Here is a 25,102-nt window from a genome sequence, read left to right as displayed (position 1 = left end):
TTTGGATACGCTCAAGAAGTCATTCTGAAGCAAACAAAAAAGAACTTCTAATTGAGCCATGTGGGCCCTATTGTGAGATCTACCTCCTTCATAACAAGGTGGGAAAATCCAGACAGCTGCTGTAGAAGCCTTAAAGGCATTATTTTTATTTTAAGTTATTCTGCTTGGTATAACAGCAGTAATGTTAATGGAATGTGAGCATGTGCTCCAATAATTGTTTACTGCTTCTATAACGAACGTCAAGGCATGGCAACAAGGTGGCACTACATTATTAGCGTAGATCATGCACTCCTTCCAAAAACACTGTCGCTTAAAGAAAGTTTGTCCCAATTTTTGTAAAGATTCAAAATTTCATGTTCATTGTTCATTACAAGAATGAAGTGTTTCAGTAACCTGTCCTGTGTCCAAAAAACACTCTCCCGTCTTAGCTAGAAAGAAGATAAACACAGGGGGAAATATTTGAATACTGTTCTCAGAAACAAGTGTGCAAAGAAATCAGTTACAACTGGTCATATGTAAAACCTGAAAATTAAAGTAAGCATAAGCATACAATTACAATTTTCTTTCTTTCTTTTTTTTTTTAAAAAACATACTTTTTGATTTGTTCAGCCTTTATAAAATTGAGACTTTGATTGTTGCACTTTAAATGGCCACATGTAATTCTGAATATGGGCTTACTCTTGAATTTACTAATATTCAGGTTAGTGCTTGGGATCCTACATATCCCACAACTAAAGGCACTTTTGATTTAGGGAATGATAAAGGTACACAAGAATGTTAGCTTTCTTTTGGGGGGGAAAACAGTTTTTAGCCCCTCTCCCCATTCAAAAATAGCCTTGAAAAATTAAAGCATTGTAAACAGACTGCTGGTATCGAAAGGAATAAGCAGCTGGTATCCACTTCTGCAGTAGGAAGCACTTGCCTTCCCCTCCCCTTATGCCCCCACGACACACACATTTTATATAAAAAGAGCTACTTTGGGGTTTAAACAAATAATTTCACTAACCAAACTCACACTTAGGTTGACCCTTAAGTGGGAAGATTATCATGGACAGGAATTGGTGACATTTTAAAGTGGGGAAGGGGCTCAAAAAATTGTTCCATGTGCAAAAATGCTAAGGCTGGCTCTGATTTCTGCTCCTATAACTTGCCTGCTTCCCTAGATCCCTCTGAACACTAGGTGCTAATTTATTAAATTGACAAGATTCAGAAATTTTCTGGGTAACTTCCACTGGAACGCTGCATTTTGCAAGTCTACAACTACTGCCATAAAATTTACCCTCGATTCACAATGCTGTTAATTCTTTCCATACACAGCAGTGCTAAGAGAAACAATGGGAAGAGGGGAGGGCATTCTAGACTCTTTACATTTTGATTGTTTTTTTTTAAAAAGAGTGTTCTCTTACAGAAATGTCAGTAGCAGTTACAAATAGAACCCAGGTCTTCTGAACCTTGTCTTCTGCTCTACGCATTACCTGTCTTCAGCAGATCCTGATTATAGGTCACTTGAAGAGGGATTATTAAAAAAAAAAAAAAAAAAAGCGGGGGGGCGGGGGCGCAAGCAGAAAAATCTGAATTTTGGAGAAAACAAAGACACCAAGCAAGTAAAGAAATTGATCCTTGCATTTTCAGATGTTCTCTGGCTCCTTCCTTTAATTTAATAAACAGCACTGAGACCTCAAAGAGAGAATCCTCTTCCAGGAAATCTTAAAATAACGGTCTCTTAATATCCGATTGCTACTTGTGCCTTCCACATAGGCCTGCTCGTACTATTCTACCATCCACTCCAGAATAAATAATTTAAGGCTCTGCTTCTCACAGCTTTTTTCTGTTACTCACTTAAGTCACACATTTGCCTTTCTGGAAACGCACTGGTAAAATAATCTAAGCAGGTGTGATCAAGCTCAGCTGCTGTTCTTCCATATTGAAGTCTTTATGCCAGAGAAAATGAGAACTAAATTAATGTCAGCAGCCCTGTCAAGTTAAGGTACAATTTGCACGTCTGCCTTTTCTCTGAGAAAATTGTTAGAAATTAAAGCTTTGCCTGAAATGATTCACAGCATGTGTCAGATAAAGATTTAAAATAAACTCCAGAACATCTGTGTTCCTTAGCCTTTAGAAAAGGAGTACTTGTGGCACCTTAGAGACTAACCAATTTATTTGAGCATGAGCTTTCGTGAGCCTTTAGAGTTGCCTGTGGCACACTTTCTTAATATTAACATACACAAGCCTTTAGAGAATAAGAATTCTGGAAACAGACTTACCCGGACATCAGTAGCATCTCCGTGCCGGATAATACTGGCCCACGTTGTTGGCTCACTGCTACTTTCAAAGTAATGGAAGACCTTTAAGACTCGTTCCATGGCCCCTGGGGAACGCTCCACCCCAGTACTGAGGTGTGTCTTTGCACTCGAACTTGGTGTATGATTCAAGTTTGGATCAAGGTAAGCTGCTGCCATCGTTTTGCTAGATGCTAGGTATCTGTCATATTCTGGGAAAGGGGAAAAAGAGAAAATAAATTATTTTGGTTGCACCTCAGCCTGACACTGATTAATATATACATAAAAATCTTTATGGCAAATCCTAAAGAAAGGGGATGTTTTTCAGATCTTTAACTCGGACTCTTCAAGGATTAGTTATTTATTTTAATTTGCTGCTACCCAAAGCTATAACCATTATACATATTTTCTAAAACATGTTTACAAAAATCCAAGGGGATTAATATTCAAGAAAACTCTCTGACTCATCCCTAAACAAAATTATCTTCCTTCAAACCATTCAATATCCACAAAAGCTTTTCCTTCTGCCATTAACAAGATCATTTCCCCTCAACTTCCTCATCTCTCTCTCTCATACCCCATATCCCAACCCTCTTAAAGAGGTCTGTGAGACCAGACATTTTGTATCTAAATTATAAAGAATTAGCTCATGTTCTAGTTTTACTGTGATTGTAGACCTGTGGGAGGGCTGTAATGCCTGTCAAAACTGGAATGCTACATTCTGAAGCGCCCTCTATATAAGCCTTGCACCACTCTGTGAAGGTCAACAATTTGGATATGTCCCACAATGGAATGCTTTGTACCGGAAGTGTCCAGTCACAGACCCTCCTGTTTAGACTAAGGCTCTATCAGATCAAAACTATGTGCTAACTGTGAGTGTTACATTATTGCATGAGGAAAAAATGAGATAGTCAGGACCCAAACCATTTAGAACTGTATAAGTCAAAACCAACACCATGTTCTTCATCCAGAAACCAAAGGAAGTCACTACTGACTATGGAGAAAAGGTATAATGTGCCCGCTACATGAAACACTGCGTGGTAAGAGGCATGGAAGTGCACTTTGTAACAGCTGAAGTTTCCAAGGGGTCTTTAAGCACAGGCCTACATACAGCACGTGAGAATAACTCTGCCCGGTGGTGGAAGGCGCGGATCATTGTGGCAAGGTCTGCTTCTGAAAAGGAAAAAGGTCGCTGCTGCTAATGAGTCAACCATGAGCAGATGCGGCTCAGACGTGATTTCCAGCTTGAAAACCAGCTGGAGGAACAAATGGTAGACATACACCCTCCATCAAGAAAGCTGCTACAATTCCAACCACTTCTTCCTGTTTATCCAACCCCACACGAACATAGCTTGTTGAACTGTGTCTCCTGCAGACTGCAAAGAAATCTGAGGATACAGCCCTCCAAATACTCTGTACCTCATCATTAAATGCTGGTAAGTTTTCAGTCCCAGAGAATGGGAAATAATGATGGGCACCATAGCCACTACTGTTTCATACAAGGATGGGATTTAGGGAAATTCATGAGAGCTTTGAAAGCATTTCAGAACACTCTTCTGAAGGACAAGTGACTGAACTGTGGGCAAATATGCAAGATATTTTACTTGCTTGTCTTCTGGTTATATTGCACATATTTGTTTTGAGGAAGATCACTAGTAAAAGAAGGGATGAAAATCAAAAGAAAATATACCCTAGAAGACGCTGCTAAACTGGTATCTCAGGAAAACCTATATTCTTAAGTCTACTGGCCAAAAGGACGGAGAGTAAGGACAGCTGGGTTCTATTCTTAGCTGACAGACCTTGGTCAAGTAATGTAAAGCCAAATTCTGATACCTTTACTTACACTGAGCAGCCAGGTGCTACCAAATGTAAGAGAATCTGAATCTTGCCATTAACTTTGCCTTTCAAGTACATGGAATATCGAAAGCTCAGTATAAGCACAGTATAAGGTTATGTTTTGGAGAGTTAACCAAGACTGACAGAAAGTATTCCAAAAATAAGAAGAGCAGTTTTTTAATAACAATTCAATCATTTTATGATTCACTGTAATTTTGTTTAAAAACCTAAAAGTTCCTCTTTTATTAGGTCCCAGAAGGGCAACAATTCTGATAGGTTTTAAATTATAGCAACACATATTACATTTCTTATTATTGGTCTATTAACATTTCCATTAAACCAGCCCCCTATTTTCAAGAGCTTATAATGTGGCTGTAAGACTTTGCTCTAAGGTAAAGTCTGGTAGTGTGCTGTTGGATGCAACAAAAAACAGTTAAAATGTTTATAAAACATTTGTTTGGCTATTTTAAGTTATAAAGAAAGATAAGATTACCAGTGTTATATACTTATTTGTACTCATATAAACTCAAAATAGCCTTGGTTTTTGCACTCCCCTGACAGATCTTTCCTTTACAGTGCGAATTCAGCCCTCTTTGTATTCAATAGAAAAACTACTAAGTTACTAAGGATGAGAAATTATCTGAAGCACATATGGAGACATATTTCCAAAGTATTTTATTAACGAATGTATCCATATTTTAGAATGGGACAATATCAAGGCTGATGTGGCTACAATTATGCTAGTCACTCTCGTTTGGATTTGAAGTTGTGTGTCTAGCTACCCTGTCCTCTTGTCCAATGTCTGCAATGTTTTAGGTAAAAGTCCTATTCTACAAATTCCTAGTTTTTTAGACAGCAACACTAATATTTCTCAATATCCTACCAACATGCTAGAACAGAGCAGAGAGAGTAGAAGAATGGATCCTCAAGAAGCAGAGTCCCTGGACTGTTGGCACCGATTTTTATCAAATCATGCAGCAGGTCATTGACAGGTGATTTATCCAACTCTGCCACAGTGCTCAAAGTGTGTGTATGGCTGGGAAGGTGGAGGAGGGGGTGGGTGGCTGGGTGTCACATGGGTATGTAGGGGAATAGAGGATGACTAAATTCTATTATAGCTGTCTTCATATTTTCCAGAGTGCCCAGAATGTAGCATCTAAGCCCTTCCCAGGTAAATCAGGATACACTTAGGTGCCTAGTGGACTATCTGGATTCTTCTTTTCCTCTTACTTTCCCTGCTTATAGGATTAATAAAAACAGCAACAAAGCAAATCATCAGCAGCAGCATTCTGGTTACATTTGGAGGATATTTTCCAACAGGACATCTTTCTGCATGCCCTAAAAGCGATAAGACTGAATTAGTCTAATCCCTTCTGGAACCTCATTTCCAGAGACTGTTTCTGCCTCAACCAAGAACACAATCTCCCTCTTACGCACTTCATCCTAGCTTTTGTGAACTGCTTATTCCCAGAGGAGTGGGTCATGGACAGAGTCAGTGTTTGTGAATAATCATCACACAGTGCAGACATGATCAATAAAGTTCAGTGTTATGTAACTCATTATCAGTACTTAGTGCTTTGATTTAAGGATTTCCCAGCAATGTGGGTCACAGAGTTAAGACAATTTTAAAAATTATTAAATCAATCATTTCAATTGATTTAAAAATGATTAATACAAATAGAGTATGTACAGTGGTCATTTAATGGGCTTTCTTTCAGAGAAATCTTTTCTTTTCCAATAACCATATTGATGAATTTGAGTCAATTCGACAATAATCAGAAGATGCATGAAACTGGGACTATTTTGGTTTAATATCTGTTGTACAAAGAAGGGCAGATGGCCCAGAATGTCCTGTTTGTACGTTCAAATACTATTTGAACCACCTTTTTGTCATTCTTCACACTGCAACTGCATATTAACGCTTGAATGTCTCACAAAGATCTATATAGATTATAATAAAAATTATTTCTATCCTCTCATTCCCACCTCAGGCTTGAAGATGTTCAGATATATGAGTTTATACCCCTGCTAGGTCATATTTCAGATAAATGACTTAGCCATTTCACTTCAAAACTATGAAATTCATTTCTCCCTTAAAAATCTAATTACCTGCCTCTTCACAGCTACAATCAAGATTCAGACTTCATTTATTTATGTTGCAATGTTCAAAGTCTTTTACAAAGCCCTCTGAGTTACTTTTAGATGACAATTTTTTAAGTTACTGAGAGGAAACTAAACTTTAGATTATCTGTGTAGCTAATGCAAGAGAGACAAATGAAGGTCTTGTAGAAATGTGTTGCTGCTGTACCAGCAACACAGTCTAAGATGTTATATTCAAAATGAGAAAAAAATGAAATATTGACCAGAAATAATGTAGTACATCCTAAAAAACACAGTAGTTTCACTTCAGACAGATAATGTACAGTTGTTTCACTCAACTTTATCAAGCTTCCTTTTGCACTGCTTCCCCTTAGGAGTACTGACATGAAAATGTATCAGGTTGCTTGTTACATACAGTTTTAGTCATACCCTAAATTTCCCATCCTGAGTAAAGATCTTGGTTCCTCTAAGTGATCAAAAAATTGTGTTATGCGTCACCTGTATCTGAAAGAAAACGTGTAATTTCATGAAAAACAAAAGCTCTCCATTTTTTTCATATGCAGCATTAAACCCTACAATAGTTTAGCCCAAATATATGAAGTTGTGTGTCTAAGCCCTGAAGATGAGTGTGAAATCTTAATTGGAATTCAGAGACATATTTAATAATAGTATTCTAGGCTAGAAAACCAAAACTCTGAACAGTCCGCATATGATTTCACCCACAGACGACTCCTTCCAGCACCCATCTATTGGAATGCAAGTTCTCCTTTGCCAGATTTGGGCCCAAGCTAAGAAGGTTCCTGAACAGTTTTAATGACCATTTAACGAGCAGTGTTACACAGAGGTACTATGAATTGCTTCTCTATTGACAGTCACTAACCATGCATTCATCTACCATTGGGGAAGTAAAGGTACAATTGCCTTTATCACAGTGTCCCTCTTTCTTCAATCACAAATCTTGCTACATCCACTTTCCTGTCAGAAATTCAAGACGTAGGATGGGAGAAAAAGTAACCAGCTGAAAACAAGTAATTACCTTCTGATAACTGCTTTTGTTATTCTTCTTCTTTTCCCTCATCCTCTCAAGAATGTGGCAGGTATCCTATATTTTTTGTTATGCTACATTATGCAAAGAATTTTACAGACAGACCAGAAAGTGGAGAGACTGCTGCTTTTATTCTGGTTTTGCTTGCCTATTCCTTTTACCTCCTTGCCTCATTGGCTGGGAGTATAATGCTATCTGTGGATTTCTATTGCTAGACCCATGAAGAGTATATGTTTTAAACTGCTTCCACTATGAATGTTATTTGTCTGGAAAATGCCTTGCCTGGAAAATACAAATCCTGGATGGAGATCTGGGAGCCACTGAGGGCCCCAGTAGGATTCAGTAGGGCTGCCACCTTTCTAATTGCTGAAAACCAGACACCTTGCCCCACCTTTTCCCCCGGGGCCCTGCCCCTGGCCCACATCTTCCCCTGAGGCCACACCCCCTGTTCGCTCCTTCTGCCCCACCCCCATCGCTCACTCCCCCGTCCCAGGAAGCTGGTGTGATTGAGCAAGATAGTGCTGATTCATGAGACATGCATCCGATGAAGTGAGCTGTAGCTCAGATAAATTTGTTAGTCTCTAAGGTGCCACAAGTACTCCTTTTCTTTTAGCTCATCATGAGAGATTTATAAGAAATATTTGTTCTCTGCCTTTTGGAAAACTTTTTTCTCATACTTGATTACTTTCTACAACAAAATTCTCCACAGAAAAATTATGTAAAAAAACCCTCTAGCCTTAGGAGCGTTCATTAAATGTCTCACCTGTTCTATAGGTAGATTTTCCCCACATATCTTCTCGGAGACTTTGTTTTTTTTTAAAAGAGAAAACTGATTGCACACTCAAATGAAGCAAACCTAATGAGCAGATTCAGTGTGGTATTATACAAATACATATTGACATTTACCAATGTGCATCTATTTGCAACTGTATTCTAATACTTCGGGCTTGTCTATATAAGAAAAGTTGTACAATCTTAACTAAATTAATTTGAAGTCTGTGTAGTTAAACAGATCATCCCTAATGTACATGCACTTAAACCCATTTAACCCTTGTTTAGCATGTACTAGTAAATTACTAAATTAAACTAAACTGATTTAAGTGAGGGCTAAACAGATTATGAGAAGTACCACAGTCACTAATATTAAAAAAAACTTTAACTCTAATTTGGTTAAAGGCCCATCCCCACTCTTTTCTACGTGTTGTTATGTTCTCTATGTGTTATTAGATACCAAAAGGGACCCTGGCAGTTCTGGTCAGCACCGTTGACCAAGCTGTTAAAAGTTCAGTTGGCCACCTGCAGTGGGGCTAAGGCAGACTCTGTGTGGCTATCAGAAGTGGCTATCCCCTTGGCTCCTACGCGCAGGGATGGCCACGGGGTATCTGCGTGTTGCCCCACCCCGAGCACCGGCCAGTGGGAGCTGCAGGGGTGGTGCCTGCAGGCGGGGGAGCCACCTGGCTGCCCCTGTGCCTAGGAACCAGAGACATATGCCAGCCATATCTGGGAACCGCCTGAGGTAAGCACCACCCGCAGCCCGCACCCTGAACTCCTTCCCACACTCCAACCCTCTACCCCAGCCCTGAACCCCCTCCTGGACCCCAAACCCCTCACCCCCTCCTGCACTCCCAGCCCAGTGAAAATGAGCGAGTGAGCGAGGGTGGGGGACAGTGAGTGACAGAGGGAGGGGGGATGGAATGAGTGGGGGCGGGGCCTCGGGGAAGGGGCGGGGCAAGGGTGTTCGGTTTTCTGCAAATAGAAATGTTGGCAATCCTAGGCAGCAGTGCGAGTACCTACCTCTCTGCTGTAGAGGCTGCAGCCAGGTCTGGAAGCCAGCTAGTTCTCTGCAAGCAGCTGCTGCTCTTCCCACCTCTTGGTAGGGAGGCTGATCATGGTTACTCCGGTGACTGGGCACTGCCAGGTCCCCTTTTCAACCGGACTTTCCAGTTGAAAACCAGACACCTGGCAACCCTAGGATTCAGTGATTGGCATCCATCAAGGGACAACGTCCCTGTAAGCTCAGCCATTTATAGCATTAAATAAATAGTAGCAAGTTGCACTTGTGTTGGGGTGTGTTATGTGCATTTTAGTACTGGTATGAAGTACCGAGGAATGAAAGATTCAGGCTGCCCATGTAGGTAGTACAACAGAGGAAGACAATGCATACTTGAAAACTTCCCCACACTGCCCAGCCATGTTTCCTCAAATTTGCCCGAGAGGAAAAAACACTAGGATATAATTTGGTCTTGATGGACATTAAATTCTAAGCATCTCTGCTGCTACTGTGGAAGATTTGTCACTCAGGAAGCTCTTAGAAGAGCTCTTTTTGGTACCGTGGCAGAGGCACAGACAGATTATCAGGAAGTTGTCCAGCTATCGTGTAGCCTGCAAGCCGGTCATCTGAAGGGAAGAAGTGAAGTTTTGTTTTGAAGCCTGGGCTCCAAATGGTGAATTTAATGGTCTAGGACTTGGGGGAGGGAGGGAGGGAGAGCGGGAGACAGGGAACATTGATGGTCTTGAGGCAAGAGTGGAAGGGTGGTGTGACTGGTTTTGGTCAGAGTGTGACTCTACTGTGGGCTTGGTTTAAGGTGTTTTGAGCCATCTGGCTGGACAGAGAAGGGAGTGAATCATAGAGGTAAGAGTTCACATACTTGGTGAAAAGGTAAGGGTTTCATTTTGAATGTATATTTAATATAGGACAAAGATGAGCAGTAAGCAGAAAAAGGTACAGAAGCAGACCTGATAGCATCAAGGCAATATAAAAAGTTTTCCCAGTACCTTGGTCAAGACTTGAGGATGAGGCACTTCTAAAGGATCTGGTTTATTTAATTTTATTTATTTTTTTAAGTTAGGAATAAAGACAGGGAAAGACAGAGAAAAAAATGACTGTTCCTTCATGCTCTCTTATTGCCCTCAGAGCAGTTACCATAAGCAGTGTATCAGCATGAATTCAGTAACTTTACTTCAACACATCCAGTCTGTGATAACAGACAACTTAGAATCATAGAATCGTAGGACAGGAAGGGACCTCGAGAGGTCTTCTAGTCCAGTCCCCTGCACTCAAGGCAGGACTAAGTATTATCTCGATCATTCCTGACCAGAGTTCGTCACTGGAGATTTTTAAGAGCAGATTAAGCAGAGATTCCACAACCTCCCTAGGGCAATTTATTTCAGTGCTTAACTACCCTGACAGCTGGGAAGTTTTTCCTAATGTCCAACCTAAACTGCCCTTGCTGCAATTTAAGCCCATTGCTTGTCCTATCCTCAGGTGTTAAGAACAACAACTTTTTTCCCTCCTCCTTGTAACTGCCTTTTATGTACTTGAAAACTCATGTCCCCATTATTCCTAAGTGGGCTTTTGAAAAAAAGTAATCTACCATATTTTTTCTGCAGCCAATGCTAGTAGCCAATGGTTTTAAAAAACAGAGATATCTGTACCACAGCAAGGTATAATAGCACCTTTCATTCATATGTCTATCCAGAAATGCATAGCTTTCCCATCAGCACCACACCAAAAAAGAGTTTGCCTGCATTTTATAATTTCTTTAAAGTATTAATTTAAACTTCACCTGAATGACTCACTGAATGATTCATTGCATGGCATTTTTAAATGAATTAAAGAATAGCACAGTTAATCAGAATTCAGCTGCCCATTGTGTTCAGAGACTATTGCCTACATACAGATTGTATCTTCAAATTCATTTTACCTGACAATGATTCAGACAAATGATTTACTCTCTTCACTTTTTCAGTTAAATATTTTGCAAATTTTAAGAAGCAGACTTGTACAGATACTACAAATAATTAGTCACAGTATCAACAGAGATTTAGCAGTACAAGTTACCTACCAAAACCTCATGATAAAGATTTCTGCATTTCCTTTGTATGAATACTTTGGGTGATTTAATATTCTGGGGGACTACGAGACAGCTATTCAGAGTAGGCAGCTATGAAGCACTATGATCCCTACACAATGAACATGTTAGTCATGCATTTGTCCTAAATTTAACAAGTCCATCGTGTCAAAAATCTATTCATAAGTTTGTACAACCCCTAAACTAATTTAAATCTTTATTAAACCAGACACATTCATTTATATATTTTTGTTGCTTAGCCAGGCTGTTTCAATGGATAGTATGCCACCTTTGCTAAGTGTTACTGAAGGATTAGCTGTCACCAATTGATTATTCACTGAATATGCGTATTGAACATTGTATTTTTGGGACTAAAATAGATCTTGAGAAATGAATATTTAAATAGTGTTGACACAACTGGCCAAAAGGTTTTGTACTATGGATTAACATGTCAATATATTTACTAACAATTTTATGTAAAGAAGTAAGTATTAAATATCTCCTGACTCTCAAAATGTCCCCCTCCCCTGGCAGAATAATCCCACAGGACTAACTACTGACATTTCTTAAACATTTAGTTTAACCCAGTTTTACTGTCCTCTGATTTCTTGCTCTACACTACTCGGCAACTCCCTCTGGAGTTGGCACCAATTTCCATTCTAAGTACCATACTACGGAGTTGCACCAATGATTTAAGTAATCCACTGAGCAGAGAACACAAGGAAACCAATGTCAATTAATTTTAATTAGTACAAGGTACCCAGTTAGACTCAGATTTCATTTTTCTCTGCAAAAAAGGAAGGACCTGAATGGTTAATTCTCACTACTTAGTTTGCTTTCATATCTCCACGGAGTTTAGGCAAATATAATAACTTTGCCCATAGTCTCCTTGAAATTTCTCTTTTAAAGAAAAAATTCTTAACCCAGTCAGATGAATCCTATTTTAATCTAATTATGACTTATCTGATCGTATCTGTTGAAGTAGCAGTGTGTCTGGCACTAGTTAGGCTACTGGCAAGCTGAAACTTCCATTTTCCTTCTAAACTCTGTACTATTTGTTATTTCATCCTCCAACCCACTCCCATCCTGTGTATTTTGTCTGGCTGTCACATCCCGTTGGACACCTAGACTGTAAATTCTCTGCGCCGGGGACTGTCTTTTTATCTGTCTGCACAGCAGCTGGCACTGTGAGGCCCTGAACCTTCACTGAGGTGCCCAGACACCACTGTAATAAAATACAAATAATAATCTCATTTTTGCATCTCTTGTTGTCCACTTTTACAGAATGCACAAGTCATTGAGAATAGTGAGAATATACATTTCTTAAATAAATCACAAGGAAATAAGCAGCAGAAGTTTAAATTTTCTACAGAATCTAGTTACACATAAATGTATTATATGCTTTCAAGTCACATCATATCCTGGCAACATCCCCAACTACGAAGGTGACAAAATAAGCTGATAATCTAAACCATCTGAACCTGAAGTCAGTTTTCTTTACAACATGTATTGGCCTTGTTCTATAAATTCCCTAAGCAGCTCAGGACAGTCGTCTAAGCAGCACTATGTGGAACAAATTGAAGAACTGTGCTCTCAAAGTACCATAAACACTCAAAATATAAAGAGTAAATTAGTGCAAAATGGTGGCAGGTAATCCAAATCATCTTCACAGAGACAAGAGCAAGTACATTCCCTAGAGGAATCTGTAGAAAAAAGAAACCAGGTACCATAAAGATGCATTTCCATTTCTTAACATGTTTGGATCTCTTTTACATTTAACATCAACTCTGACTTTTCTAGATTTATAAGGCTTGGTTCTGAGATAATTATACCAACCCTGTTATGTGTTTTATTCTATATTACTGATGTTTGCGCTCAACTTTAACTCTTAACACACAGTTTCTGTCTATGATTTATGTTATTAACCTTAGTCAATTTTTCATAGAAATCAGTGGTCTCCTGAGAATTTTATAAACATGTACGCATGCAATATAAACACTGAGTAGTCTGTCCTAAAAATACACAATAGCAGCTATTATTCATGTAGAATGAAAACAGCCTATTATAAACTAATAACCTGTTATGTTTTCAGAGTTGATTCTATTTTAGTTCAAGCAAAAAAAAAGAAAGCTATTAAAACAAAATTATTTTTCCAGATCTCCTAATAAAACTTGGCTAAACTAAATTACACTAGGTTTTAAGCCTGATGCAAACTAACATTGCTGAGTTACTAGTTCTCCAAAGAGCAGGAATTTCTAGTGAAAAAAAAATTTACTTTTTTTTACTATAGCAATAGTGTCACATACCACCATACATAGAATACTATTGTATTGGTAATCATTCCTTCCTTGTGCATCTAACAGCTCATACTGAAAAAACTCGGGTTTCCTTGAAGTATTCAAATTAACAACACACATTCTTTTTTCTTTTTTTTTTAAATGGAAAGGATGATCAACAGGTCTTTCTATATCCAGATTCTATGATACTTCAATGGCGGCCCAGACACTGAAAATTGGGCGTACCATTTCCAAGTGAAAAACAGAACAGCATGTTTAACTCTTAGCTCCCTTTGGGCAACATGTTTAAAAGGCACTTCCGAGGCTCAGGTTATTAACAAGAGCAAGGTCCTAATGGCTGTCAGGTCAATCCATTTGACATTTGCAGACACAGAATACAATAGGGGGCCCTTAGTCCATTGCTATCAACCCCTTAGTTAGCACAAGTCAAAGGAAATCAAAATACAAATTTCTAATGCATTTCTTTGTTAAGACTGTACGCTCTTCAGGACAGGGACTGTGCCTTCTTATATGTTTTCACAGTATGTAGCACACACAGGGCATTAATGGAAATAAATAATAATGTTAGACAAATGATTAATCATTTTAATATTTAGCACTCATATAGCTCTTTTCAACCAAAGAGTTCAAATTGCTTTTCAAAAATGGGTAAATATAATTAACCCTATTCTATAGCTGAGGAAACCAGGCACAGAGCGGTGGCTAGCCCAACATCACACAGTGGCAGAGTTGAGAAAGAACAATTACTTACCTTACAAAAATGTGGTTCTTCAAAATGTTGTCAGTACAGGTCCTACTGTAGATGCACATGTACCTCGTGTGTGAGACTGGAGTCTTTTGAATAGCCATGTCTGTTGGGGCCACACATGTATCCTGTGTGTCCACGGGCTCCCATATGAGGGCATAAAGGATTGGACAGTGTGACTATCTGTCAGTTCCCTAACAATTCAAAGGCTTTGAATCAAAGCCCATGTTGCTGAGGACTCCAAAATACAGGGATGGAGAGAATATCATGGTTTCCGCACTGATCACTATATCTTGAAGAACCACAGTTAGCAACCATTCTTTCTTCTCTGAGTATGCGTCAGCATGGATCCCACAGTAAGGTACTGTCAAGCAGTATCCTCCCTGAATGATAGGAATAAGGTGCTTCAACTGTTTTATTCAAACAACAACTGCTGCACTGCTCTCCCAAACTTGGTATCTCATCTAGCTGTTAGGTCAAGGGCATAATGTTTGACAAAGATCAGCGGCCAATAAGAAACTATAAGGATTATTCTGGCCTTATCCTGTCTAACCTTGGATATCAACCTGGAGATTGGTGGAAAAGCATATAGGAAGCCGTTAGTCCATTGTAGCAGGAAGGCATCTGACAATGAGCCTACACTCATTCCTTCTCTGAAGCAGAAGTTGGGGCATTTGCTGTTGTCTTTGGTAGAAAAAAGGTCTATTGTGGGAATCTCCCACTGATCAAATACTGGCTCTATGATGGATTTCTGCAGTGGGCCCAGATGGTTGGTTACGGCATGTCTGCTCAAGAAGTCTGCATTCCAGGAAGATGCTGAGCCAGTGGGATTATTTGTATAGATAATATGAAGCCCATAGCTTGATAGCTTCCTGGTAGAGGGATGATGACCAAACTCCTTGCTGATTATTTATATAGTGCTTTGCAGATGTATTATCCGTCTAAATCTGCACTGTAGAGTTCTATAGGATGGGCAGGAATACTATACAGGCCAGTCTTATGGTTCTGAGCTCCAGGGTGTTTGCATGGAAATTCAAGTGGTCCTGGGGCCAGGTCTTCTGCATCTGCAGATGGTTTAGACGGGCTCACCAACCTGTTCCTGATGTGTCTGTGATGACTGTCATGGTCACAGGGGACAACCAAGGAAACCCCTTTTCGTGCATCCTTAGGGTCTAGCCACAGCTCCTGGAGGACTGAAAATGAGACTCTGATGTTTGGATGGGAAGTACACAGACCTCAGCCAAAGGCAAAGTCTCTTAAACAGTGTCACATACTGACATGCCAACACGTGACATAAAAGGCCTAAACAAGTACACACCATTGTGGGACCTGACTTTAGGTAGTGTATATTTGGAGAGATTGCAACCTGCCCTCTGGGAGGTAGGCTTTTGCTCACTGAGAGGCAATCCTACCCCCTATCAACTCTATCATCTGAGACGGGAAGAGAGAAGACTTCTCATAGTTCACAAGGAGGCTTATCTGAACAAACAATGAGAGGGTGTCTCCCACTGGGACCAGCCTTTATTGGAAGCGCAATTCTGCCTGGGCCCAAAATCATCAGTATATTGAACAATTTATGAGATTTTTCCTTGGCTAACTGATTTCTCTACCTCTAAAATGTCTGCTATTATCATAAACAAAGTTTAGGCCATACTTACAGGATAGGGGGCTTTATTCTAGGAAGAAATGACTGAAAGAGATTTGGGGGCCATGGAGGATAATCAGCTGAACACCTCCTCCCAGTGTGATGATTAGGCCAAAAGTACTAATGCAATCCTGGGATGCATAACCAGGGGAATATCAAATAGGAGTAGAGCTGTTATTTTACCTCTGTACTTGGCACTGAAGCAACTGCTGTTGGAATTCTGTGTCGAATTCATGTGTCCACAATTCCAGAAAAATGTTGATAAACTGGAGACGGTTCAGGGAATAGACATGACACTGATTAAAGGATTAGAAAACATGCCTGATAGTGATACTCTGAAAGAACTCAATCTATGTATCTTAATGAAGAAAAGGTTATGGGATGACTTAATTACAGTCTATAAGTACCTACTTGGGAAACAACTGTTTAATAATGGGCTCTTCAATGTAGCAGAGAAAGGGATATTACGAACCAATGGCTGAAGCTGAAAGTACACAAATTCAGATGGGAAATAAGGCATACATTTTTTAATGGTGAGAGTAATTAACCATTGAAACACTTAAGCAATGGTTATGGTGGATTCTCCATCACTGACAATTTTTAAATCGAGATTGAATGTTTTTCTAAAAGATATGCTCTAGGAATTCTTTTGGGGAATTTCTATGGCCTGTGCTACACGGGTGGTCCGACTAGATGATCACAATGGTCCCTTCTGGCATTAGAATCTATAATTAGATCTTGAAATTTATTAAAATCCTCCAGTCCTGGTACTCGGTCTACCACTTTGCCTGGTGACAATGACAAAAGGTCTTTAGGAGGCAAAGTAGAAATGTTTTGCTCCTCTGGGCCCATATCCTGCCATAGTTCCTGACATTCCTCTTGGCCCAATGTCAGTGGCCTGCTCAACGATGCCACTGGGTAGTCTGATATCCTTTTTCTAGAATGGAAGGGGTCTGCTCCTGGAAGGACGACCATGGTAAATATTCCATTAGGATATGGCTAACTTGTCTGATGATGGCCAGTCAAAGCCACTCCTTCTGTTGGCGAGTCAAGATCCTATAAGGAGAAGTGCATGTTCGGTCCACACTCAGAGAGAGGGTTCCATGCTTGAGGGAGTTGAGAAGTCATATCCTGGTGAGGGAGATGAGGAACAGATGTCATTTAAAGGAGGTACCGTAACATATGGTGCTTTCGGTACAGGGGTCCACACTGGTGCTGGAGGTAGTCTTGATACCAAGGTTGCTTACAATATAGGACTGGAAATCTCCAAGAATATATATATATTGGTACTGTGAAGGACTTTGCTGGAGTTTTTGGCTGCACAATCATCAGTTGCAATGGGGTTGGTCCCAATGTAGGTTTTGTCAATGCCATAATAGGTCAGCTCCTTGTCACTAGCCCTGGATTTGGTGTGGGGCTTAGTCATTTCTTTATACAGTTTCTACAGAAAAACATTAAAATCCATCTAGAATCTTTGTCCTTACATTTGGAATGGCCTCACTTGGTGCTGGGCTTCAGTACTGGTAGACTTGGCTCTGACATTGGTGCCAATGGTATTGGCGTCTTTACTGACAAAGTTGTTTTTGGTGTTTGATCTCTTTTATGGTGCTGAGATTCTCTCCATGTTAGCCTTGACCATTGCATGGCTACTGGAAAGGGCATTCATGAACACTGTTTAATCTGGTATCTGACTCCTGCAGATCCAAACAGAGTTTCATTGACTACTCCAGTAAGTGGAGCTTCAATAGTGTCCCACGACTTGTGAGTCCTCAAAAAGAATGACTCGCATACTGAGCATCTATCTGACATCTGACTCGTGCTTGAGCACAAGAAGCATTTGCTATGCCTATTTGTTAGTGGGATTATCTTTTCACAGGAAGGGCTGGGCTTGAAGCCCAAAGACTCAGAGTCTACCATGAGACAAAACTGGTTGAGCTGCCCTGTATATGAGAACCTGTACTGGGGGAGGTATGTACAATGGTCTGAAAATAAGAAATTAGTCCAGATGGGTGAAGTGTATTTGGTGTACTTTCCTACAGCAAGTAGTGAGAGTTCTGGAGAGTTAAGCTGGAGTTAAAGGATGGAGGGGTTGGAGACTTGCTAGGTTCCATCTTGCAGTCACGGATGGTAAGAAGAAACCAACGGATGGTTGTGCCCCCCCATCCTTTATGTCCTCCTACGGGAGCTCAAGGAGGCAGAGAGTATATTGTGCGGCCCTGACGGACATGGCAATTCAAAATACTTCAGTCTCTCACACTTGAGGCACATGTACACCTGCAGTGTGAACCATACTGACACATACTCAACAAACAGCATTTTTCATGGATCTGACTCCCCAGCTATTTCTTCCAGAAGAATTAGATAATGACAAGAAAGTATGTTTGACAAAGATAGATTTTCCCACTTCCACTACATAACACATTTTGCATTTTCTGCTTTGATGTCTACAGTTTGGATGTATCAAAGATACAGAAAATAGGATGGTGGCTAGATTATAGTTAAAACCACAACCAGGTTTCCGTTATAATCCATATTTCTTTATTTTCACAAAACCACTTTGGAGTAGGGACTGCACATTGCTATTGTACACTAACTCACTGACCTCTTGGCTCCAACAATGCCAGCCTCCATCCTCGGTCTACCTGATTCTCCCACAAGCACATACACCTGATTTATAAATATTTAAAAAAAACAAAACAAATTTTCTTTTCATTTCAAACATGCAAATTATTTTGTCGTATTGAGGAATGTGCTGGAATTGCAAACTATTGCTTTAAGAGTGTGTATGCACAGAGGAGATGGTTCTGGATCCTGCTTCCAGGTTAAGAGGTGCTGTGTAGAACTATGCAATCAGAGTCAGTATGGAGAAAGTCACCCTAGAGTAAAGTGAATTGAATTGTGCCTCAGTTTTAGGGAGAAGTCTGCTCTCGCTCTCTCTCTGGTTTTGGGTTCTTGTGTGTTATCATTCTGAACTCTAAGAAATAAAACAATGTAACACTGCAGCTTCAAGCAGGGACTACTTTATGTTTTTATTTAACTTCTCTGTGTGTATGGTGTGAACATAATTTTATAGCTAGTATATGCAATTCCTGTTCCTATCACTATTTCCTCAACCCTCATCTCCTATCTTTTCTATTACACCCACCTGGGACTTATTTTAGATTTGTGAATTCTTTGGCAGCAAATAAATATTAAGAAGAACTTAACACGTTGTAGGCAATACTGTAATCCTAATATAGTAATAGTTTCAAATTTCACTTTGAAAGACAGCAACAGCAATGGGTCAAGTATTTGTTTCTGTTTACCTTCTAGAGGTTTTACAACCCTAATTTTGCAGAGCAGTGAAAAATACTAAATACATATCTAAATTAGGAAAACTTTCACTGAACTGACTCATAAGAACATTACTTTGGAATATGTGCCTCATATGTGTGGTTGTGGGAGAGGGGAGAAGAAAGAAAAAGGGAATTAAAAGGAAAGATGAATCTCTCATAGCAGTCAATGTATTTTACTCAAACTATTTCATATTTGGTCTTGCCTGTATTTAATATGGTTTCATAAAACAAGCTGTAATATAGTCAGTTAAAAATTTAACTGATTTCTGCACAGTGAGAAGAAAGAAGGGACGAATGACTGTGATAGGAAAGAGTTAAGACTTCTGAGCCAAAAAACATAACAAAATAAATCAAGATAACCTCAGACTTCTGACTGAATGAATAAACCATAAAACTAACCCTTAAGAAAAGACAAGAACTTTTAACCAATTTGTTAACTAACCAGTTTTTAAATTTAAATTTTAAAACCAGTTTATGGTTTTAATGCAAACCTCCAGAAAAGCAACCCAATATCAGAAACATTTATTAAGAGGCCAAGGATTGGTCTTGTGGTTAGAGATACTGGACTAGAACTCACAATACCCAACTCTGTGACAGACTTCATGTGACTTTGGGTAGATCACATGATCTCAGTTTCCTAGCATAAAATGAGGATAATACTTCCCTATCTCATAGGAATGCTGTCAGGATCACTTCAACAAGTATAAACAGGGCGGTGATATAATACCTAGACAGACAGATACACATGCTCACTTATAGCATCATCTATTTGTGTCAGGATGATCCCTACCAGCACCAGCCCTGATTGGAGCTGCATTGTGCTATACACTATTATATACTCACAAATAAACTATGGTCTCTGCCCTGGAGAGTTTGCAACTTACACACACACGAGTTTTCAAGAAGATAAAGCTGCCACATTAAGCCTGCTATTTTTTCTATTTAATTCTCTCTACAGAAATAAAAACTAATTCTCCTTCCATGTCATGACGATGGACCACATAATTGTGCACTATCATCTACGCATTTGCAGAGGCAGCAGATGGTAATCAATTAAAAAGGCTTGATCTAAACAAAGCACCTCCATAAACTATTATAACTCATTTCTACCCACACTGGCCTACCCCATTACCTTTCAATCCCTTTTAGAAAGTGCAGAAATAAACAACATTCTGTTTTTCCCCCTTTTAAAATGTAAAATCCCACTTTCAATGAAAACAAACAATCCTTGGAGCTTTATATCAGACTGCTACAACAAAGCCCAATAATCAAAGAGCAAAACACATGTATTTTAGTAAGCAACAAGAATTTTAACAGCTTCAAATTAGTACTTGTTAAAAGATGTTAATCTATTGTTAGCTAGAAGAAATCATACAGCTAAAGAGAACAGGGACATAGAGGATTTCTCTTCTTAATATGCTGAGTATTTACTGAACCCAGTTTTAATGATGGGTTATGAGACTATTTTCTCTACCCAAGAGTAGAACAGACTGCTAAGCTGGAGCATAGCACTCATGCTTCTTCCTGCCAAAGCCAAATCACATTTCTTAGAGAGATTCCTACTTCACAACTTGGACCTGTCTCTACTCTCACATAATCTTTCTTTCAATCCTGCATACAATTAGGGGACCACATCCTGAAATAAATCTTTCTTGAACCCCCGCTTCTGGCCTTCAAACAAACTGCCAACCTCTCCAAGCTCATAATCAGAAGAAAGCTCCACACACACCAGGTCACTCCAACTCAAAGCAGCACCAGACCCTGACAGAATAACAGATGCAAAATCTGTAGACATACTCCCACTGCTACAATGATCAACACACCTTTCAAGATCCGCAGGTCATATGTGTGCCTATCACAACATGTGGTATACCTCATGCACTAAATGCAGATGAAACCAGACAATCACTACACTCTCGAACTCACACAGAAAAATGACAGAAGATAAAAAACACCGTATCACCTGTATAGGTGAACAATTTTCACAAAGTGATCACTCTGTATCTGACCTCTCAGTCCTCATCCTGTGCAACACCTTCAAAAGATGAGTCTTGGAGCTTAAATTCATAACTTTGCTAGATACTAAAAATCATGAACTAAATAGAGATACTGGATTTATGGCTTATTACAACAATCTGTAGCCCACTTAACCCCCTGTGATGGGGTGTCCACACAGGACTGAAGGCATTAAGGGGGCCAGGTGGGCCAATTAAGCCCACAGGCAACACCTGGAGGAGGAGCCAGGGAGCAGGAATTGATTGGAAGCAGGCTCAGCTGGAGGGACCTATATAAGCCAGAAAGCTGGCAACAGGAGGGGCTGTAGGGAAGTAGGCTGCAATCACTCCCTGAGAGAAGGGAGGTGTGTTAGGGTCTAGAGCGGGGATCAGCAACCTTTGGTATGCTGCCTGCCAGGGTAAGCCCCCTGGTGGGCTGGTTTGTTTACCTGCCGCATCTGCAGGTTCGGCCGATCGCAGCTCCCACTGGCCGCGGTTCGCTGCTCCAGGCCAATGGGGGCTGCGGGAGTCAGTGGCCAGGACTTCCCTCAACCCGGGCCACTTCCCGCAGCCCCCATTGGCCTGGTGCAGTGAACCGTGGACGCAGCAGGTAAACAAACAGGCCCGGACCACCAGGGGGCTTACCCTGGCGGGCCGTGGGCCAAAGGTTGCTGATCCCTGGGCTAGAGAGTAGTCCACAGTTACTTCCTGAGAGGAGAGAGGTAGGAGGCTGGCAAACCCAGAGGAGTGGGAAGCTAGGAAGGTCGGAAAAAGTACAGGGTGAAAGCAGCAAGGTGGGACAGTGCAGGGCTTGGCTCTGACCAGGGGGCCCCTGAGCTGCAACCCAGAGTAGAGGGTGGGCCTGGGTTCCCCTACCAGCCAATGGGGACATGGCACAGACCAGGCAGAGGATAGTGACTGCCTGGGATGATTTGTTCTGGGAAAGACTTTGTTACATACCACTGATCTGCAAACACACCAGAGAGCCTTCTATGTTTGCAGTGGAGACTGAACAGAATAAGCATTTTGCAAAGCATGCTGCTGCTTCACGATCACAGGAACACAGCTTGATTTTGGTAAATCTTGGGTGCAAGTCCAGTAAAACTGTGGACTTTAGTAAGAGCACCAGGAATGACCATGCAACCTAGCAAACAGAAAAGAAGCTGGCAGCTTTGCAAATTTACCAGACCAGTGACCAGTGCAGGGTGTGGATTAAGCAGCTCAACAGTGAGTACTGGAAAACCAGGGACAAGAACCGCACCTTGGGCAACTGGCCAAAATCATGCCCGTTTTATGAGGAGCTTGACTGGGTGGTTGGCACGATGACCTGGTCAGCTGAGATGGTGCCCTGCTGGCCCCGGAATCCAACATGGGGATTGATGGGAGCCAGCAGCAGGCACCAAGTAGGGACAATTAAGTCACTCTGTTACTGACACTAGTTCCAGAGTAGGCTTTGGAAAAGGAGCAGCAGCAACACCACATTCTGGGTCCAGACTCACTGTAGCTGATGCAACCCCTGACAAATAGCCTGCTGTGGACCCTGCAGCAGACACAGATGGGACAGAAGCCACCCTAAGCCTGGTAAGTTTCTGGCTCCATTTTAAGGTTTATTAATACAGGAATGGGAGGGATTTCCACTCTATGAACCAATGCAAAAGTTATGAGAAGTCCCAGCTAGCAGCGTGTAGCTGCTAATGGCGGATTGTATGCCAGTGGCATGGCACTCCCCACTCCACCCCACCAGCATATGGAGTTGCATTAAGGCAACCGGGACATGCAAACAATAAACACCACATTTAAAGTGTATTTTTACTGGAAAGACACAGATTTTTGCTAAGGTCATTCATTCCTATTTCTTAAAAATAATAACCTTACATTGCCATGCCTGTAAGTATGCTGCTCTGAATACATTCTATATTCTATTGAGCTGCCTGGAAACAGTGTTCCATTCACAAATCTAGTACATTTCAGTTAGAGGTATCCATGCAATCCATAAGTGACAATCATATGTCCCCAACAAATATGACTGCGGTTTGAATTTTGTCCAGAAACATGTCGGGGTGGGGAGGAGGAAGGCTGTGGATGTGTGAGTATTTGAGGTCATAACAGGCTAAGCCATGTGGAAGCTAATGCAGCATCCTGTTGATTCCCTCATGAATTTTGACCCAATTCTGGGTGCTAATAGCTGCAAACGTTTTGTGACACAGGAAATCCAGATAGAGAGTCAAATTCCAGGAAAGGGTGTATTTTCTAGCACTACCTGGAGGTGGTGGTGGAGGACAGAGCTCAGCAGAAAGAGCTATCTGAGTGGCTCATATCACTAATGACAAGAGTAGCAGCTTCTGCTGTATTACTCACACCATGGCCTGAGTCCCCTGCACGGTACCGTGTGCTGCAGTTCAGAGGACTCCATGGCTCGTGCAATTGGGCCCCATAAGCAGCTGGACAGGGCAATCCATATGGATGCTTCCACCTCCCTCCCACAGTGCTATCTGAATGGCAAACAGGAAACGCCCCCCCTCCCGCCACCACCACCATTGTCGCAGAGCCAGCAATTACTTCAGGAATATCTTTTACACCAGCCACTTTGTGGTAAACCATATGCCCGGAGTGCCTCAGAAATCTCTACCACCCCTTTACCCATTGTTGACTTTCCAACACCAAACTAGTTTGCAATGGACCTGTAGGTCTGGAGTAGCCAGCTTCCACACAGCTATAGCAAACCACTTCTGGACCGGCAGATGTGGCTTCATGCATGTGTCTTTATGCTGCGGGGTCAGGACAAGTGGCTCACAAAGCTTCAAAAATGTAGCTTTCTTCATGTTAAAATTCTGGATCCACTTCTGGTTACCTCAGGACTGCATGATGATGTGATCCCACCAGTCTGTGCTTGTGACCCTGCTCCAGAAGCTAGAGGGTCAACTACAACCAATATGACTACAAAAACAATGCATACATTAAACTACTGTGATTTTGCTCCTAGTATTAAATTGAAGTATAGTCAACTTTTCTTAGTCAAAAATTCAAATCAACTGACCATGCAATCTCCAGAAACCCTCTTATGCCTGGGGGTTTTTTTTATAATTTTATTGTATAGTCAACTATTGCTAGAGGAAGCATAGAAATTCCAGACTTCAACATGTGCAATGGAAAGACTCTGACTTCATGTCAATGAGAGGAAAAGAACCAAAGGGCATACAAGATCTGATCTTAGATATACTGCATTTAATTAATTACATTCTTCCTATTTGCATGGAAATAATGCTGCTGAGTTGGGGTAAGAAATTATCTTCTAATGGATACAAAAACCTTCTCAAATAATTGCGTGTATTATATGGATACCTTGGAGTTAAATATTTTGGAAAAAAAATTCTACTTTTGATGTAGCATTCAACAGCTGATAAAACAGTCTGACCCAAAAAAACGTTTTAAGTACAAGATTTACCCCAACAACATTATTGTAATGAACAATGGAAAACATTCACATTTCTGTAAAGAGTTTTTTCAAAGCACAGTTACTCTCTTGAAAGCAGGGCACCTGACTTTCAATAATCAGACATTTTTCCTTATACTTTTACTATTCTCTAATTTCAAGATGATTGACAACATATCTGCATGGAAAACAGGGTTCAAGCAAACAATGAACAATTTCTTCTTTGAAAACTGTTATGTATTACTACTATTAGGCTTCACACATAGGAATACATTGGGTCTTCATTCAGGGAATGAAATAGGTTCTAGAAAGATTCCACTCTCCTGCCCTGAAAAATTCCAATCCCAGCATCCAAAGCAAGAACAGTAAACAGCCTTGGTAGCTTTCCCTGCAACTATAAACTCGAGAGGCTTAAGTAAAGATGCTAGAAAACACAGCCCCACTGACTGAAAGCATCAACAAAAATCTATATAAATGCAAATGTCTACATTAATACAACATCATGGTTGAGAATTTAAACAAACATGACAAAATTCAAAAAA

General features: G+C 40.6%; 1 protein-coding gene across 3 annotated transcripts in view; it reads right to left on the bottom strand.

Moving 5' to 3' along the window:
* Positions 1–25,102, bottom strand: part of PTK2 (protein tyrosine kinase 2) — a 385,991-nt gene that overhangs the window by 251,426 nt on the left and 109,463 nt on the right. For all 3 annotated transcript variants that reach the window (XM_077809747.1, XM_077809744.1, XM_077809746.1), the window contains one exon: positions 2,265–2,491. In XM_077809747.1, coding sequence (XP_077665873.1) covers positions 2,265–2,459 — 195 coding nt within the window. In that variant the 5' untranslated portion in view covers positions 2,460–2,491. The remainder of the gene's footprint in view (positions 1–2,264; positions 2,492–25,102) is intronic.

This window comes from Eretmochelys imbricata, chromosome 2 (genome assembly GCF_965152235.1).
Source record: "Eretmochelys imbricata isolate rEreImb1 chromosome 2, rEreImb1.hap1, whole genome shotgun sequence".
In the NCBI taxonomy this organism is placed as follows: domain Eukaryota; kingdom Metazoa; phylum Chordata; order Testudines; family Cheloniidae; genus Eretmochelys; species Eretmochelys imbricata.
This window is presented reverse-complemented; position numbering and strand designations above follow the sequence as displayed.